At 41.4% G+C, this 18,765-nt stretch overlaps 1 protein-coding gene across 4 annotated transcripts in view; it reads right to left on the reverse strand.

Moving 5' to 3' along the window:
* The window catches only part of Cpne4 (copine 4), a 568,085-nt gene that overhangs the window by 147,918 nt on the left and 401,402 nt on the right, over window positions 1-18,765 (reverse strand). For all 4 annotated transcript variants that reach the window (XM_045137041.1, XM_004664327.3, XM_045137042.1 and 1 more), the window contains 2 exons: window positions 18,447-18,530; window positions 15,155-15,244 (listed from right to left, as the gene is read on the reverse strand). In XM_045137041.1, coding sequence (XP_044992976.1) covers window positions 15,155-15,244; window positions 18,447-18,530 — 174 coding nt within the window. The remainder of the gene's footprint in view (window positions 1-15,154; window positions 15,245-18,446; window positions 18,531-18,765) is intronic.

The raw sequence follows: 18,765 nt of genomic DNA on the forward strand, positions 1-18,765 counted from the left end.
GCAATGAAAACCTGACTGCAACAGTCAAATTGGTACCAGAAGTGGGGTTGTTGCTGCTATAAACCTGATTCTATGGCTTTGGCCTTTTGAAACTGCTTTGCAGGAGGAACATGGATGAATTTGAAATCTTGGCCTAATAAATGCCTTGATTTGCTTAAGTATAGCTTTATGGACTATTCTGGTCAGAGTTGAAAGAACTAAACCATGGACTGTAAGGTTTGGCTTATGATGGTAAGAAAGAACTTTGTTTGGACTGGGCTAGAAGCAGTTTGTGTGAGAGGCTTGCTGTTATGCCCATGTCCTGACAACTTGTGCAGGATTGTTTTGCATAGAAATTGACTGGTGTGAGCAGAGGGATATGGCACAGAAATGAAAGCTTTGGGCTGAAACTTCTGCCCATTCAGCTACAATTGTATGAGAGGTTACTACCTTCGATATTGGGCGAGCTAACCTGCATTGGGACAACAGGAAGAGTGCAGACTCTCTTTAAGGGTCCTGAATCTCTGAAGGAGTGTCCCATTCTTCAAAGTCTACCTCATTCCTCCCTGGGTTAAAAAGTTGGTAGCCCACCCTGGTATTTTGGAGCATAACAAAAGCAGGAAAGAGAGGGCCATTAAATTTGCAACACTGTTTTGTATTTTGGAAATGGCCATGGGCAGTGTGAAGCATGCTGGTTAGATTACCTGCTTGAAGACCCAATGGAACCATGAGGATGAACTGTGGATTTCAGTAGAGATCCCATGCAGATGAGAGGACCATGGGATGGTTGCGAAGAACAGCCACTGGCACTGGATAAAATTTTCCAGGACTGTCCTAGCTGGAGGGGTGGAATTGAACTCCAGAGACTTGTTACTGGTTAGAATTGTTGGATTTGGAAACTAGTTATTGAGTTATTGGACTTGGAGGCATGTTTGCCCTGGTTGTTTTAAATCTTGTACTGGTCAAATATTTCTTTGCTTTACCAAATGCCATCTTTTACAGTGTGAAATATTTATTCTGTGTCATTATGGGTTTTTTGGGTATTATGACTCAGTTAAAAGATTGTGGACTATAAGGATGTTTGAAAGTCATTGGACTTGATAAAAACTATGGGGACTTTTAAAGTTGGATGAATGCATTGCATTTTACATCATGTATAGTTACCAGTTTATGGGAACTAGGGGCAGAATGTGGTGGTATGATTCAGGGGTCCCCCATAAACTTAGGTATTCTGAATGATATGTCCCTAGCTGATAGAAATTTGAGAATTAAAGCCTCCTTGAGGCAATGCATTGTTGGGGGCAGGCTTATGGGTATTATAGCCAGCTTCCTCTTTGTGTGCTTGGGCACACTCTCCTGTTACTGTTGTCCATCTGATATTTGTCAGGATGTGATGTCCACCCTCTGCTCATGTCATCATTTCCCCATGCCATTGTGGAGGTCCCCCTTGAGTCTGTAAGCCAAAATAAACTTTTCCTCCCCACAAGCTGCTCTTGGTCCAGTGTTTTCTGCCAGCAATGTGAACCTGACTGCAACGACATCACTGAGAAACAACTTAAGGAAGGAAAGACTTATTTGGCCCAAGGTTTCAGGTAGCTGTGGCTCATCCCAGAGGTGCTGCGGAGTTGCAGGCAGTAGAAGCACATGGAGGGGCTCCTCACGTGGTGGCTGAACAGGAAGCAGAGAAAACAGGCTGGAACCAGAAGTGGTAATGCAGCAGTTAACATCTCATTAAATACCTAACCAGAAACGGTTTTTGGAAGGAAGGAAGGAGATGCACTTCCAGCTTAAGGTTTTGAAGGGAAGGTTTCCAGGGGAGGGAAAAGCACTGCAGCTGCAGACAGCCGGGTGTGGCATTTCCACACCAGCATGGAGGAAGTATAGTGAGCTGAGTGCTGCGGGTGACTAACAGGGTTGGGCCCTAACATCCCAAGCCCTCTTCCAGCAAGGCTTCACCCCACTAAGCCCCCAACAGTATTAGGCATAATCACAAACAAAAGATTCCATGGGGGGACTTTTTAACATTAAATTACCACGGGGTATAACCTTCAAAGACTCGCCTCTTGTGACTGAATTATGCCATCTAGTCCCCATCCTCTAAAGCACCACGGCCTTCGAAATAGCACCACCACCTGGGGCCAAAGCCCCCCAAAAATATGATCCCATGGTAGACATTTCAGATTCAAACTATAACTTCCCATTGTCATTAAGGAAGATTAAGTGTCCCACATTCCTAAAGTATCTGCCCTGCAGCTGGTTGCCTGTCATTTTCAGCAATTAACTGGGTCATGGATGGGCTGAATCATGTTAGGGAACCTCTTCGCATTAAAGCAATTAGGACATATTCAGAAGGACGTACTCCACTGGGGAAAAGTACTATGCAGACAGCAAGAAGGCTCCCGCTCTACTTTCTTCTAGAGATTTCAGCAGGGCACCGACAAGTGTTCATTTGGTACTTTTAGTTCAGAACTGCAAGGTGATTTCCACGTGTGTTTTCTTCAACACATTTCTCTGAGCCAGCCGAAAACTGACCGGCCATTGTGACAGACAGACAAAGACACAGCATGACCGTGGACAATTTTCCCAGTGAAATAGCTTGTCTGGCCTTGTCTGAAGAACACCTCTATTGTGTTCTTCATCTCACAATGGTTGGGCAAAAAAGGAACTTCTCCTCGTCCCCTAAGTGTTTTTGACATCCAAAGAATTTGAGAGCCAGAAAAAACTTCTTTTTTAAAAAAAGTTTATTTCTTTGAGAGAGGGGAAGAGGCAGTATTTGTGTGTGTGTGTGAAGAGAGAGAGAGAGAAAGAGAGAGAGAGAGAGGGTTGGTGCACCAGGGCTTCCAGCCACTGCAGACGAGCTCCAGATGCATGCGCCACCTTGTGCACCTGCCTTATGTGGGTCCTGAAGAATCGTACTGAGGTCCTTTGGCTTTGCAGGCAAGTGACTTAACCTCTAAGCCATCTCTCCAGCCCAGAAAGAATGTCTTAAGCACTGTTCTGCCCTCATGCTATATAATTGAAGGGGAAGAACCAGTATATATGACACGCCAGGCGTTGGCTCCATAGTCCAGGAACGCCGGGTGGTTGTTTCACGAGGGGCGAGTTCAGACAGGTTGACTGCAAGATTATTCATTACTTATTTATAGTGGTGAAAGGCATGTAACATAAAACTTACCATTTTAAAGTGTATAGCCTTATGGCCCTAAGAATACCTTGTTATGTAATCATTGTCATAACCCATCACTAGAAGTTTTCTGTTTTCCTCATTGAATCGCTATGCCCTTTAAACACTAACTCCCCAAATTCTTTTTTTTATGTAAGACTGATTTGTTTGGTTTCCTGGAAAAAAAAACCAAACAAACCTGCAAACAAAACAGTACTTGCTTTGTGAAGACATGCTCTTTTTTTTTTTTTTTGAAATACTAAGGGAATCAGTCCTAATTCTCAGTGATGAACATTACCTGAGCTCCTTTGTAAGACAACTTCTCTAGTCCTTTGGCGTCAAGTACAACAGACAGGGGAGGACTCTCACCAGCATCATGGATTTGACATATGAAGAGGGGAAATTTTGTCCTTGGTGGATGAAAAGCAAAGTGTTTGCAGAAAGAAATGGGAGAGCTGAAAATAGGAAGGAGGCTTAAAGAGAAAAAAGAGTCTGGAGGAAATATGATCAGACCACATGTGTGCAATGATGATTCTTCTGAATATTGCTGATTTATTATTTATTTATGTGTGTGTGTGTGTGAGAGAGAGAGAGAGAGAGAGAGAGAGACAGAGACAGAGACAGAGACAGAGACAGAGAAAGGAGAGAATAAGTATGCCAGGGCCTGCAGCTACTGCATATTAACTGCAGACACCTGAGCCATCTTGCACATCTGGCTTTATGTGGGCAGTCGGGAATTGAACCTGAGTCCTTACGCTTTGCAGGCAAGTGCCTTAACTGTTGAGCAATCTCTCCAGCCCAATTTAGAATATTTCTACCAACACAGAATGTTTTATTGCACAATGATGAGGAATTTAGGCTTGTAAGTCAGGTGGACTTGATTCTCCTCACGCCACTTACAAACTTTGAGTAACTAAATAAGTTATTTCTTTCTTTTTAAATATTTTATCTATTTACTTATGAGAAAGAGAGAGATAGAGAGGGAGAGAGAAAATGAGCATGATGCCAGGGCCTCTAGCCATTGGAAACTAACTCCAGAGGCATGCACCACCTTGTGCATCTGGGTTTACATGGGTATTGAGGAATCAAACCTGGGTCCTTAGGCTTCACAGGCAAGTGCCTTAACTGTCAAGCCATCTTCCAGCCCAAGTTATCTCATCTTTCTGAGTCTCAGTCTTCTCATCAGAAAAATGAGGCAACAAGAGTGTCTCTCCATGGAAAAACAATGAGCTGGCCATAAAATAAAAATCAGGCCGGGCATGGTGGTGCACGACTTTAATCCCAGCACTCTGGAGGCAGTGGTAAGGAGGATCGCTGTGAGTTCGAGGCCACCCTGAGACTACATAGTTAATTCCAGGTCAGCATGAGGTACAGTGAAACCCTACCTCGAAAAACAAAACAAAACAAAACAAAACAAAACAAAAAATCAGTTTTTTTTCTCTCTAGGCATCCAGCTAGACCACACCCTACAGTTTGCCATGTAGCTCTGTGAGGCTGGACCATCACTGAGCTCTCGTCTTTGGCATGTAGGCAGCAATGTTAAGTGCTGTTTTTAGCTAAGACTTATAAAGATCCTCCTCTTTCGCATTTCCTTCCATCTCCCTGCTGGATGCAGAATACAAGTTATGAGTCAAGGTCTAGAGGAGTCGCAAGGTATAGATAAGGTATAGATGAGCCACAAGGGAAGAGTTATGGGTACAGAAATATACTTAGTTGTCATTGCTGAGTATTTAGTCTTGGGTAATTGTAGAGTTCAATGAAAAAAAAATTAAGAAAAGTGTTCATCACAGGGGTGGGTACCAGGAAAGTGCTCAGTAAATATTAAGAGTTTTTTTTTTTTTAAATACTTTAGGGGCAGAGACAATGGAGCACGAGAGACCTAGGCTTAAGCTATGATGGTGCTAACATGAGCTGTGTAATCTTAAGCAGTTTTATAAAATACAAATCTTGAATTCCTTATCTGTGAAGGATAAGGATAGCATTATTGAAGAGGATAAGAATAAGCATTAAAATGAAGAGAATGTGTCACCTTTCCCTGAATTCATAAGCCTATTGATTCTTGCATCACTTGACACTCCTTAAGTTTGTCATTACTATCTATGCTGCAGTATTGATTATAGATCTCAGGAGAGAAGCCTGCCTGGCTCACTCAAGGGGAGTCAAGAATTCTAACACCAAGGCTGATCTAGTGGAGAGACACGTGGATGAGTCTGCAATTTTCCCATAAATCCCTGCACTTAAAAAAAAATATTTATTTGAGAGTGACAGAGAGAGGGAGAGAGAGAGAGAGAGAAAGAGAGAGAGAGGGAGAGAATTGGCGTGCCTGGGCTTCCAGCCACTGCAAAAGAACTCCAGATATGTGCGCCCCCTTATGCATCTGGCTAATGTGGGTCCTGGGGAATCCAGCCTCGAACCGGGGTCCTTAGGCTTCACAGGCAAGCGCTTAACCTCAGAGTAAGCTGTCCACGGGCATAAGACCCTCCAGCCCTTGAGTCCAGAAGGCCATGAGGCAAGCACTTGAATTTTAACAGAGTTCAAGAAACAAGATGATCATGGACCATCCAGGATTTTTTCCCCCATTACAATTATAAAACAATAGAAAGGGAAGTCAAATTGCTTTCAATTGTCCAAGAATGTCAGGCTCTTAGTTACAACAATCCTGAACATAAACAGACTCCTCAGCTCCAACTGCGTGTTTTGCACTGAGAATCAGGATATGTTGACACTACCCAGGAGGAATCTAGTAATAAAGCCCCCTTCTGTAGATTTGATGTTTTATGGGGTTAAGTGGAGTCACTGTCAAGCCATGACATTTGGAGGTTCAGAGTTGGGCTGGGTGTCATCTTTCCCAAGTTGTAAGAGGCAAGTTTGCTAAAGAAAATCAGCATGACCCCGGAAAGAAAAAACAAAACAAAACAAAACAAAAAAAAAAACCTTGACAACCATCTCTCTACAGGATCAGAAGGAAAACAAGAGACACACAGTCATCCAGTAGCCGAGAAGCCCATGGGGCTGGGGATGAAGAGTGAGGGTCCACAGAAAACGTTGAGGAATCAGATCCATCGGGCACTTGTGTATCCGTGTGGTTCAGAGAGTCCGAAGGGAAACAATGAACTTGTGCAGAAAATATGATTTCAGTTCAAGACAGTCTACTTGGACATGACGAGGTGCATTTAGTTACCTTCCATGTGGCAGTGACAAAATGCCTGACAAAACTAGCTTAAGCAGGAAGGGTTTATTTTGGCCTCAGGGGATATAGTTCATGATGCTGCAGAAGGTGTGGTGGCAGGAGCATGAAGCAGCTGGTCACATTCAGACCACAGTTAGGAAGGAGAGGGAAAGGAATACTTATGCTCAGTCATCCTCCTTTTGATTCCGTCCAAGTCCCTAGTCCCTTAAATGATGCTGTCTACAATTAGGGCATGCCTTTCCACCTCAATTAAACTAATCTAGAATCTCCCTTCTGTAAGGGATATGCTCAGAGATTTGTTTCCATAGTGACTCTAAATCCTGTCAAGTTGATAAGTCAATAAGAGAAGAGAAATACCTACAGTCATAAGAGGTAGGGAGAAACCATAGAGGAATGAGGGAAATGAGCAAGAGAGCTGCTTTCTTGGTGAACCTGGTACCAGCACAAGGGTGAAGGAGACAGACACAGAGAACACTCAACTCCTACCAAACCAGAGATGCAGAGACATAGAGGTTACCAAGACCTCATCACTGAAGAAGACCTAAAATGAACCCAACGTGGCTCAAGGAAATTCTCAGAAGAGGGGCTGGAAAAATTGTTAGAGCCACATATTGGGACATTATGCACAGAGACATTGCATCTCCCCCATAACTGATGGCTAACCCCAAAATGCATGGCTCACATTCCCGAAGGAGGAGGGTCCCTGTGGAGGGGAGAAGACATGGAAGAGGCTAACGATGGTACCAACATGACTGTATATACATTGTGTAAATAACTAATAATAATAGAGAGAGAGAGAGAGAGAGAGAGAGAGAGAGAGAGAGAGAGAGAAAGAAAGAAAGAAAGAAAGAAAGAAAGAAAGAAAGAAAAGAAAAAAAAAGAATTTCAGGGAAAACACCCTGTTACCATTTTCAGATGATCATATTTGGAAAGCCCCTAAAATTAGTAGAAAAATTACCACAAACAGTAAGAGAACTTAATAAAATAGCAGCTTTAGAGAACAAAACTTGATGTCTTTTCCTTCTCTTTTCTATCATTTCCCTTCCTTTTCTCTTCTCCCCTTTCTCTTATCTCCTTTTGGACAGGATCTTATTAGGTACCCTTAGCTGGCCTTAATCGTCTTGCTTCAGCCTTTCAAGTGCTGGGATCACAGGTTGCTACCTCCATGTCAGCACATTAATCAGATGTATGTAGACAAACATGAGACAAAAATTCTCAAAGATTCCATTTGTAATTGTAAAATAAAATAACCAGGTCTACACTTAAATGTTACAAACTTGTGAGAGAAGACATCAAACGCTCTTGTAAAACACCAAAGGAAACTTGAGCACATGGAAATATACTACATCCTGCTTAGGAAGACATCATCATCATTCAAAGTTATATGTAAAAAGAAGAGAGCATTAAAAGAGGGAAATGAAGGCCTGGGAATGTAGTTCAAAGGCAGAGCACTTGCTCAGCATGGGCAAGACCCTGTGTTTGGTCCTCCAGAACTGCAAGAAAGAATGTGCACAATTGAAAATATTACTGAACTTGCAATAAAAAAAATGTCATCAAGTTTTCTTTTTCTGATAGTAGATAAGTTATTTATAAAGCTAAATGGAAAGGAAAAAAAATAGGGCAAATAGCCCAGAAAACATAAATGACAAGAAATATAGAAGTAGGAGAGGCCAACTCCATCAGATATGAAAGCATTCTACCAGGTCATTGCCTACACAAGAAGGTCAAGATGTGGAAGGAAATGGAATGCAAGCTGACTTTCCTATCCATACTTGGTAGTTTTAAAATTTAGAACTTTGTATACTTATACTCACAAAGTAAACTTGAAGAAAATTTCCTGAAAACAAAAATACAAATGAACTTGATGGTTCTATTAAAGGCTAAAGGTTCCATTCTGGGAGAAATGATTTCAGAACACGTTGAAACACAGCTCAATAGCCATACAAAGCTACATATTATAGAGAAAGAAACCATAAAACCTCAAAAGTCATGAATTTCAAAACTTCACCATGGAAAGCAAGGAAATTATTAAATACTATTATATGAGGTTTATGTCAGAAGAACTGAGGGGTTAGCTTAAAGGAGTTTTCATTGATCAAATATGCATGGAACAATTCAGTATTTTAAAGGAATAGTAATAACTGAAGTAGCTTGAAACACTCATATGAAAACCCATGAATTCTTAATAATACCAATGACATTTTTTTTGGCCAGGAAATACACCTTGAATATGATCAAGTCCCAATGACCCATTTATAGGAAATAGAGAAAGTGACTATCAGACAAGCCTATTTGATTTCTTCTTTAAGGAAACCAGGAGGAAAACCAAAATAAAAAGAGGAGAGACAACTAACTGATGGAAGGGGACTTCAGAGAGATCTCATTCAAATGCAATGCTTCGACCTTGTTTAAATTCAAATTTAAAGACAGAAATATAAACAGTGACTGTTTCATAACAGAATCACTAAGAGAGAGGTCACAGTGAACATTTGATGGTGTTAAGGTATGATTCTCAGGTTTTGTGGTTTTGCCTGTGGAAAGAGTCTTTATCCTTTACATCACATACTGAATGAAATCGTTTCAGACAAGATCTGTTGGGTAAGACAGGGTCATAGTGTGACTTCCCTCCTTCCTAGACACTATTTCCTTCATAGGGCCCCTTAACCATAATGTATTTTCACATGCCCTACATATATCATCATTTTATAATGTAGGAAAAAAGTAAGCCATTCTTGCTTACTCTTAAAAGTTAATTCTCTTCCCTTCTAATTTTAAAAGAAATTAGAACATTTTTGTATTCCCCCTAGAAGTATGGTAGGTCTGGGCACCGTGCCTGCTCTGCTCTGTAAATCCATCCTGCTCTGGATTTGTTTCAGAACAATCCAGTGATGGTAGAGGTGAGGAAATTTGGTACTTGTGGGGGAGGGTCATAGCATCTTTCTTCTTTCATATACCTTTGGACATTTCCATATGAAATAAGTTAAAGGTAAAATTTGAAATACTATTTTAATATTTTTCATAGGGAAGAGGACAAACACATGCCAAATAAATTAAATTGAAAGCTAGTTCTTTAAACATGGTGGGCATGTTATAGATCTTGAATAAGTGAGAAAGAAATACATCAAAATATATTGTAATAAAGATTAATTATTAAGTTAGGATTTAGACTTCTAACTTGACAGATGGTTTGAAAAACAATTCACTTCTTTCTTTCCTTCTTTCTTTTTTGGTTAGGGAAGAATAGCATCCGTATGGACAGAGCTGCTGCTTGGCAACATGGGCCAAATGTATTTGGAGAAGGCCCCATGAGAATTGCACAGTCACCTCTGTAAAACAGTAACCAAGAAGCTCAAATCAAATGTTGTACGAGACATCCATCCTGGGACTGGAGAGATGGCTCAGTGGCTAAAGGCAGTTGTTTGCGAAGCCTGGCAACCTGGGCTGGATTACCCACGTAAAGACAGATGCACAAAGTGGTGTATGCATCTGGAATTTGTTTGCAGGGGTGCTCCCATTCTTTCTCTCTGTAATTTTCTGTAATAAGTAAAATATTTAGAAAATAAAAAAAAATACTTTAAGAAGAAATCCATTCTGCCTTTTGGAAGAGCTACATTTTGCAAAAGTGACTATAATGTTAAGATCAGCGTCTTGGTGGGTCTGAGTAATTGTTCCTCATATAAGACTCAGGCACATCCTGCAGACCTCACTGTTGCTCCCTTGCTCCTCCACACATTGACTCCAGAAACAGCTACTGGGTGTGAACTCTGGACTAAGCACTGTGTGCAGTTCCTGGATATGCAGTGAGCCACATGGAAGGAACAGCCTGTCAGCTGGGGACATAGATACACATACATTACTTCAGAAAGTTTAAGAAGTACGGTGTGGGGGTGGGGGGAGAGCTCAATGAGAAAAGAGCTCACTCAGGCCCCAGTATCCACATAAAAACTACCTGGCATGGTAGCCTGCACCTGCCATCCCAGAACAGGGGAGGCAGAGAAAAGAGGATCCCTGGGATTTGCTGGCTAGCCAGTCTAGCCTAATTGCTGAGCTACTGGTCCATGAGAGACCCTGTCTCAAAAAGTGGTGGTGGAGGGTGTTCCTAAGGGTAACGGCCCAGCTTGTCCTGTGGTCTACACACACACACACACACACACACACACACACACACACACACACACTCATACACCTACATACAGATGGACATACATACACACACTTAGCTTTCCCATGCATATGCCAAAAAAAAAAAAGGGTTGATAAGTATTCCACTGAGGTGAGTGAGGCTACCCCAGTAATGTTGAAATCATCAGGAAGGTTTTCTACAAATGGAGAGACATTGAAGAGACTCAATGCAAAGCACTATGCCCCAAGGAAAGCAGAAGGCTAAAGAAGGCATCCCAAGCAAAGAGTCGGTTTTTCTCTCTGGGGAGATTGCTGCCTTGGTAGGAGTACTGGGCGGAGGACAGGTGGCAGAGAAGAGGCTGGAGAGGGGGAAGTGGAGGATGGGCATAATGAGAGAAGTGAATGTTTCTTCCAGGTTCCCCAAAGTGGGGTTCTCTATGACAGGATCATTAATGTTCCCTGGAAATCTGTCAGAAGACTTATTATACACCCATTGCATCTGAAACCGGATGTGAGATGTAGCAATCCTGATTGTAACAAGCCCTCTAAGTACTATGGATTCACCACAGCTTGAAAACTATTGGTTCATACCAGCAATTCTCAATTAAAAGTTATTTTATCATCCAGGGAACCTTTTGTAATATTTGTATGCCTCTCGGGTTATCAAACACAGAGAGAGATAAGAGTATGTGCACAGGCAGGCACAAAATACTACTATGCATTGTATACTATACAAGATAGGCCCCAAGAGCAAAATCTAAAATGTCACCAGTGAAGATCTCGAGGAAACTTGATGCTTCTCTCCTCCCTTCCATCTTCTCACCCTTGCTTCTTTTCTTTGCTCTTCGTCCCTTCTTCCCTTTCTCTTTGTTTACTTCTTCACCTCTCCCCTTTCTGATTATCTACCTGCCTTTCCATCTCTTTTACTGTGTTTCTACACAGAGCTCTCAAGAAAAAAAAGACACAAAATCCTCCTTTCTGCATTTTATTCATTCAGCTATAGGAAGATGAATTTAATAACTTTCCATGAAAAGAAAAACTGATCTGTAGCTAAAGGGAGAATTATGTTATTTCTGGCCAAAGTGGGGGGGGGGGATTTATCTTGCTTGGACTAGGATAGCACCTTTCAAATTACAGCTGGTAACTGCTACCCTATATCTAAGGTCATACCTCATGAGCACCATTACTAGGAGCTTCCATCAGCAGGTTCAAACATCCAGAAATCCCGATTTCAGCATGAATAAGAGTTTACACTAGTAGTTATCTTGAAACACTTTTGTTTTTATTGGAAATACAGGTACAACTTCAACTTGCTCCTCAAGAACATAGAAGTTGGTGTGTCCACTGACAGTTCAGCCAAAAAGTCCACCTGGAGTGGATTTAAGCAAAGGCCTACAGAAATTAAAAATTCTTGCACTAACCAACCACATAAGATTCCAAACTGACTAATACTAATGAAGCAAATGGATTTTATTCATTAGAACAAGCTCTCTGGGGAAAAGGGGGTGAGGAAAATGTATGGTTACAATAGCAGACATCGTCAATGCCCTTAGGAGTGTGTCCAGTGTTCCTTAGGAGACTGGGTGCCTTGAAAAGTTAGCATGAAAGCCTGATGGACCCTTTACTCATACCCACACAGAGAGGTGATACCCCTAGCAAACTTATATTCCAAAAAACTGAAAATCATAGAAGAAATGAAAAAAAATCTCCAAATGCATGTAACCTTCCAAAGTTAAAATTCAAAGACATTAATAATTTACACAGAGCCACCATCAGTGATGAGCTTGAGTCTGTGGTTAAATGCCACCCCCCCCAAAAAAAAGATAAGGCAGATGTCTTAGGACATATAGGGTGTGTTGTCTGCGTGCCTAGGGGACAGGTCTCTGAGAGTGCTACTAGAGCATTTACCAAGGCCTATGCTGTCCAGCGCGGTGGCCACTGGGAACAAGGACTTTTGAGCATTTGAAATGTGGCCAGCCCAAGGTGAGGTGTACCATAAGTGTAGAAGACACATCAGTTCTCAAAGATTCAGTTCCAAAAAGAGTAAAGCTTTACACCAATCCTTTTTTTTTTTTTTGGTATGGATGATTATGTTTCAAAACCATAGTTTCGATACACAGGGTTAAATAAAAATATTGAAATTAAAAAAAATTAATACACTCTCTGCAAGGCTCAGGGAATGTTGCCCAAGAAGGGGTGGAAAGAATGTAAGAACCACAGGGTGGGAAAGTGTATGCTGAGGCATTGTCCTCCTGATGCAGAGTGCCTTCTGCATGTATGACCCCACAGTGAATAATGAGAACCCAGCTGAGGAGGGCTCTTGGAGGAGGGGGAGAGGGATGGGAGCAGGGGCGAGGGAGCATAAGAGTGTAACCCAATGGGAATATGACTAATATATAATAGCTTCATGTAGTTAAGTTCTCATTGTTTACAAAAGAAAATCCAGATGGATTCACTACCACATGATATCAATTTTTTAAAAAAATATTATTTTTTAGCAGAGAGGTACAGATAAAAGAGTGAGAGTGTATGGGCACACCAAGGTCTCCTGCCACTACAAATGACATACAAATGTTCATTGGGCTTACATGGGTACTGGGGAATTGAACCTGGGTTGTTAGGCCTTGCAGGCAAGCGCTTTAACCACTGAACCATCTGTTCAGCCCATCTATCAGATTTTTAAAAAAATTTATATTTATTTATTATTTCTTAGATAGAGAAAGAGGGAGAGAATGGGTGCTTCACCACATGGACAGCTGTCTTATGTGGGGTTCTGGAGAACCCAACCTGGGTCTTTAGGCTTTGCAGGCAAGCACCTTAACTGTTTAGCCATTTCTGTAGCCCATCTATCAAACTTTTAAAAAAACCTTTTAAAAAATATTGTATGTTTATTGATCGACTGATTGATGGGGCGGGGGATGGGTGCACCAGAGCTTCCAGCCATTAGAAATGAACTCCAGACACATGAGCCACCATGTGCATCTGGCTTATGTGGGTTCTGTGGAATCAAACTTGGGTCTTTAGGCTTCACAGGCAAGTGCCTTAACTGCTAAGCCATCTCTCCAGTCCCTGCCAAAATATTCAGGAATATATGACATCAACTTTTTTCAAATGGTGCTGCAAAACAGAAAGGGAAGTAACACTGCCAAATGTACCCTAGAAAGCCAGTATTACTCTGATTCCTAAAGCAGGTGAAGACGCAAGATCGACAAAAAAGGAAACTACACACCCATTTCCTCAATGAACCTACACATGAACATTTTCAACAAGATTCTCACAAACCAAACACAAGAACACGTTAAGAAGGCAGGTCATCCATCATGAGCAAGCATGCTTCTTCCCAGCCATGCAAGGTTGGCTCAACATGTGCCAATCAATACATGCAACACACCATATAACAAACTCGAAGACCTCAATCACATGATAATCTCATCTGATGGAGAATGAGGCATTTGACAGCCCAATGTGTCTTCATGAAGAAAGTCCCAGAAAAAGTTGGAATATATCTTGCACTGACCAAGGTCATATATGACAAGTTTTCAGAACCTGAAGCTGCTGACTTTCACTGATCTTTCATCCCTGCCTCTGCTCCCAGGCTCCACCAGCCACCTCCTGAAAACTGCCATCCTTGTGGCTTACCAACAACAACATGCCTCAGAGAAGCTGATGGGCCCCTGAGTCTGCTTGATGGTCACATTTCTTACTGAACCCAAATCAACTGGCTTTTCGATCCATAGACACCCATGCCCAGTGAATCACTTAGTCATCTTGAATTTACTCTGGGGCATTAGTAACATGGGGTTTTTAGGTTTCTAAGGTCAAGGGAGGGCCAGGGCATGGAACATAGAGAGGTGTCTCCAGAAGTCTGTTTCTGACATTCCAGCTTATGGTTTCCATTTGGTGATTCATGACCCATCCAGTACATTTCCCCTCAACTTTTATATACCCACAGTGCTCAAAAGCATTTGGGGTAGAATGAAAAAAAAAAAGTGAGGGGTCACAATACTTTGTAGCTTCTGCCATCAAGATGTGGAATCCATCACACTTGAATCTGGAATATTCCATGTTACTTACTTTGGCTTATAGATTGTGGAGGAGCTGACCAGATGTGAGTCTGAGCCTTGAACTCCTCAAGAGGACTTAGACTTTCTGTTTGATTCTCTTAGTACACAAGTTCACCATCGAAAAAAATCCCAACTAGCCTGAGAGATGATTGGCACCATAAGGCTAAATCGTTTCCGATCATTGTGGATGAGATCCAGCCAAATCCCAGAAAATGTTACTCTGCTCATGCACAACTGACTACAAACACCGACAGGACTCCAAGCATGAGACACCTAGGAACCACAGCGATCAGCTTAGTCCAATTTGCCAAAAATAAATGGTTCTTTTTTCAACTACTGCGTTTTGGGCTAGCATGTTCGACAATAGATAGCTGATGCAGAAATATTTGTTTCAATACCTCCCAATTATGTTGTGAAGTTATTACCACCATTTTGTTTCTGGGAAGCTTTGTCTCCACATAATATATTGAAATTTTATTTTGGACTATTACATGGGCTTCAATAGCTCTGGCAGAAGAAATAGCCTCCCTTCTTCCACTAAGATGCCCAAAAGTGAGAGGGCCGGATGAATGGTAAAGACATTTATGGAATGCAAAGAAGTGTATTTCCAAATTCGTTCTAGGGCATGGTTCTGACCTTTAGCCTGCGGTCTGGATCCCCACTGCATAGAGAATTTACTGAAACTTTGAATGACTTCCAGGCTGGGCTTAAGTTATTCATCACGACCTGGGAAGAGAAAGATAGGAACGGTGAGTTGGGAGGGAAGGCTTGACATTTTTACATTTCAATATAAAAACTGCTATAAACTTTGTGATAATATATATACATACCTATATATGGGCAGTTGCTTGGAACAGGTGCTTTAATGAAAACTTGAGGCAGTAAATTTTTTTAAGGGTATCTAGTGAGCAGGTCATTATGGGCAGAACTCTTGGGGTCACTGGCTTAGCTGTTAGCTCAGGAATAGTGGCAGTAATAGTGAGGGTCTTTCCTTCCATATCCAAAGGCTGGAATTAAGGAGGGAAGGCTGCCTCTGGCCATTGACAAAGGACCTCCAGTGCCACAGGATTTTCATGAATTCTGCTCCCTTGGCTTCAGCAAGAGGAAAAGACCTTTTAGAGTATGGAGGTGAATTGGGTGATCTTTGTTAATCTGTGATGTTGAGGCTTACTAGATTGAATATTACAGAAATTTCTTGAAAAAAAATTCAAGAAGCATTTTACACTGGCTGATTACCATCTCAGTTACAATGTTCTGGAAGGGCACCACAGGGGAGATTTTTACCTTATAAACCAGACCTGTCACACAGCAGACCTTGTTGGTAGTCAGCTTGTTAGAGTTGAATTTTACTAATCTTTTCCTGAAAGTTCACAGGAGCAGTCTTACCCCCATCATGATTGTTTGAATTATTCAGTTTCATTCAGTGTCTATAATGATTCCTCTGTACCTAAAATGGTACCGTGTACTGTCAGACAGAAGAAAATACATCACCTGGGGACTTCTTATAAACTTGGGCTCCACCAGTCCTACTAACAGATGATCTTGATACATGAGATCTGAGGAGTACTCTTCTATGTGACATAGAAATAAAGTTAAATGGACTCCTGTTACAGTAATCATTCTTCCTATGATATTTTAGTTAGTAGGATTTTAGCTTTTTTAAAAGAATAATTCTCTCTCTCCAAATAACATAATTACTTTATAAGTGATTTATACTGGCTTTCTTTCTATAACTGAATTGTTTTTTAAGCTATATATATGCATTTGAGGGAGAGAGAGAGAGAATGAGGAAGAGGCAGAGAGAGGGAGAGTGAGAATGGGTGTGGCAGAGCCTCCAGCTACTGCAAACAAACTTCAGATGCATGCACCACCTTATGCATCTGGCTTATGTGGGTCCTCGGGAATTGAACCAAGGTCCTTTGGCTTTGCAGGCAAATGCTTTAACTGCTAAGCCATCTCTCCAGCCCTCTATAACTGAACTATTGATTATATCATAGACTCACTATTAAACGTATTTTAATGTGTTTAAATTTGAAATAATGCTCCAATATGACTTTGTCTCTTATCTTCTGATACCCTGAGTGAGAAGAAAACTTTGATAATATGATTTGTATTGTGTTAATCTGCAAAAGTGCTAAGAAGTAAAGGTGTTTATCTACAATTATTTTGGAAGATTCAATAACAGACCAAATTTTCAACTAGAAATTTCTTCCAAAATTTAAAATCTGCTCGGCATGCCTAAGTCTATTTATGTGTGTGTGCACATGTTTGCTTTCCCCAAGGAAATAATGTTGTGTGGTATATATTTTGTTCCTGTCGAATAAGCTTGAGGAAACATTAATGCTCTGCTGCTTGACCTACTGGAAGGCTTTGCATCCAACAATTCTATGAGAGTCTAGGAACCCTTCAGCACTGGTGTGAGGGGAGAAGGAAGCCCTAGAGATTCTCAGGAACAGTGCAATTTACCAATATCGGTAACAGCAAGAGGAATGCCACTAGGAGCTCTGGGATGAGGATCTTGTGAGAGAAGCCCAATTATGTGCCATTTATATCCTTTCTCCCACATGATCACTTCTCCCACCCACTGATTGAAAGAAAAATAATGAATTAATACCACTGCCCCAGATTTATTTAATTCTCTCAAAAGGTCATGTCATCACTAGAATCTCTGTATATGAAATGAGCAGAATTTGGTGGTGGTAATGGGCAGAGAGCCCTCAGGGGGGACTGCTTCCTATCCTTTAATCTGTTCTCCAGGTAGGAGCCAGCAGGCAATGATAGCTGTTCTTCACCCTATAGTGATCACAGTATTTATACTAAAATCTATTCATTTATTCATTCTTTCATGAAGCATTTACTAGGTACTATTTGCCAGACAATATCTACTACTGGTCTAGCTAAGACTATTCAATCCTTGTGCACCTGAAGAAAGACAGGAAAAGCCCCTTGAGGAACACCTGCACATTTGCTATTTCCTAACAGAACTGGGTTCATGAAGCCAGGCATGGGAACATGCCCTTGCTGCCATCACTTCATGAAAATTGTGAATGTTTCTTCCCTTTTTTACTCTGCCACTGACGTCCAAACACACATGACCTTCCCTCAGCTTCAATCATTCAGCACCATGATTCTATCCTTCTTTTTACTAGCCCCTGTTGGTTTGGCTTGTACATACAACAAAATAAAGGAAAGGAGATTTGGGTTAGTGCCTGAATGTATGTGTCAAATAGTCGTGCTAAGGTTTAGGGGAGGGAGGGATGAGGTTTGGAGCCCTTTAGGGTTTGAATCTGAAATGTCTTAAATGTTTGAATATTGGTTATCAGCTGGCGAGACTGAGTTCTGGGGGTGGCTGTGGAGACTTGATGAATGAATAGAGTCTCTAGGGGGTGAGCTTTGAGGATCATAGCCCAGTCCTGTTTCTTATCCTGTCTCTGTCTCATCATTTTCCAAGTTCTACCATCAGCTGAGTGTGAGACCTTGGAAAATGATGTAACTTCCCCAAAGTTCAGTTTCTTCCACTGTAACTGGGGGATAATAAACATTTCTATCAAGATATTATTGTAATAAATAAAATAATACACATTGCCTAATATGCATTATTTAATATTTAATAAACTAATGTAGATTGTCTAGGATGATGGTTGGCTCCTAGTTATCCATATTACATGTTAGCTACTACTCATAATTTATTAGAAATGAGTTGGCTGTCTATGTTGAAGGTAAAGCATGGGACACTGGCTCTACAAGGAGTATTCTCAACAAAAATAAAAGCTGGGAATAAAAAATCTCCAAAAAGCAGAGTCATGTTGAAGAGCGAGTATACTCACCATCTATGCCTATCTACAGACATGAAGGAACATCAGATGCTTCTCAGCACAGCTCCAATGATCGTCTTAGGAGATGAGACAAACCTCAGAAGATGTCTTACCTCAGTTCGGTGCACAAGCTGCTGAGTTGCATCATCATTCATGCGGAAAATTTCCAGAAATGGGTCAGATTTACTGAAGAAATCCTAAAATAGACAAATGGCATATGTTTTTTTTCTCTCTCCCCTTCTAAATTTGGTCTGGTCCTGATCAATCAGGAGATTTAATCACCAGAATCTCCGGCCCCTTGGTTGTGTATTGTTCACATTGTTATGGAAGATCTGCCTGGGCTCTCCTCACTCTCTGCTCCTCTCTGAAACGCTGCACACCACCCCGCCTGGCTGGCTCTCCATGTCCCTGATCCACCCTTGGCCAGACTAA

The sequence above is a fragment of the Jaculus jaculus genome, chromosome 17, assembly GCF_020740685.1.
Source record: "Jaculus jaculus isolate mJacJac1 chromosome 17, mJacJac1.mat.Y.cur, whole genome shotgun sequence".
NCBI classification, from domain to species: domain Eukaryota; kingdom Metazoa; phylum Chordata; class Mammalia; order Rodentia; family Dipodidae; genus Jaculus; species Jaculus jaculus.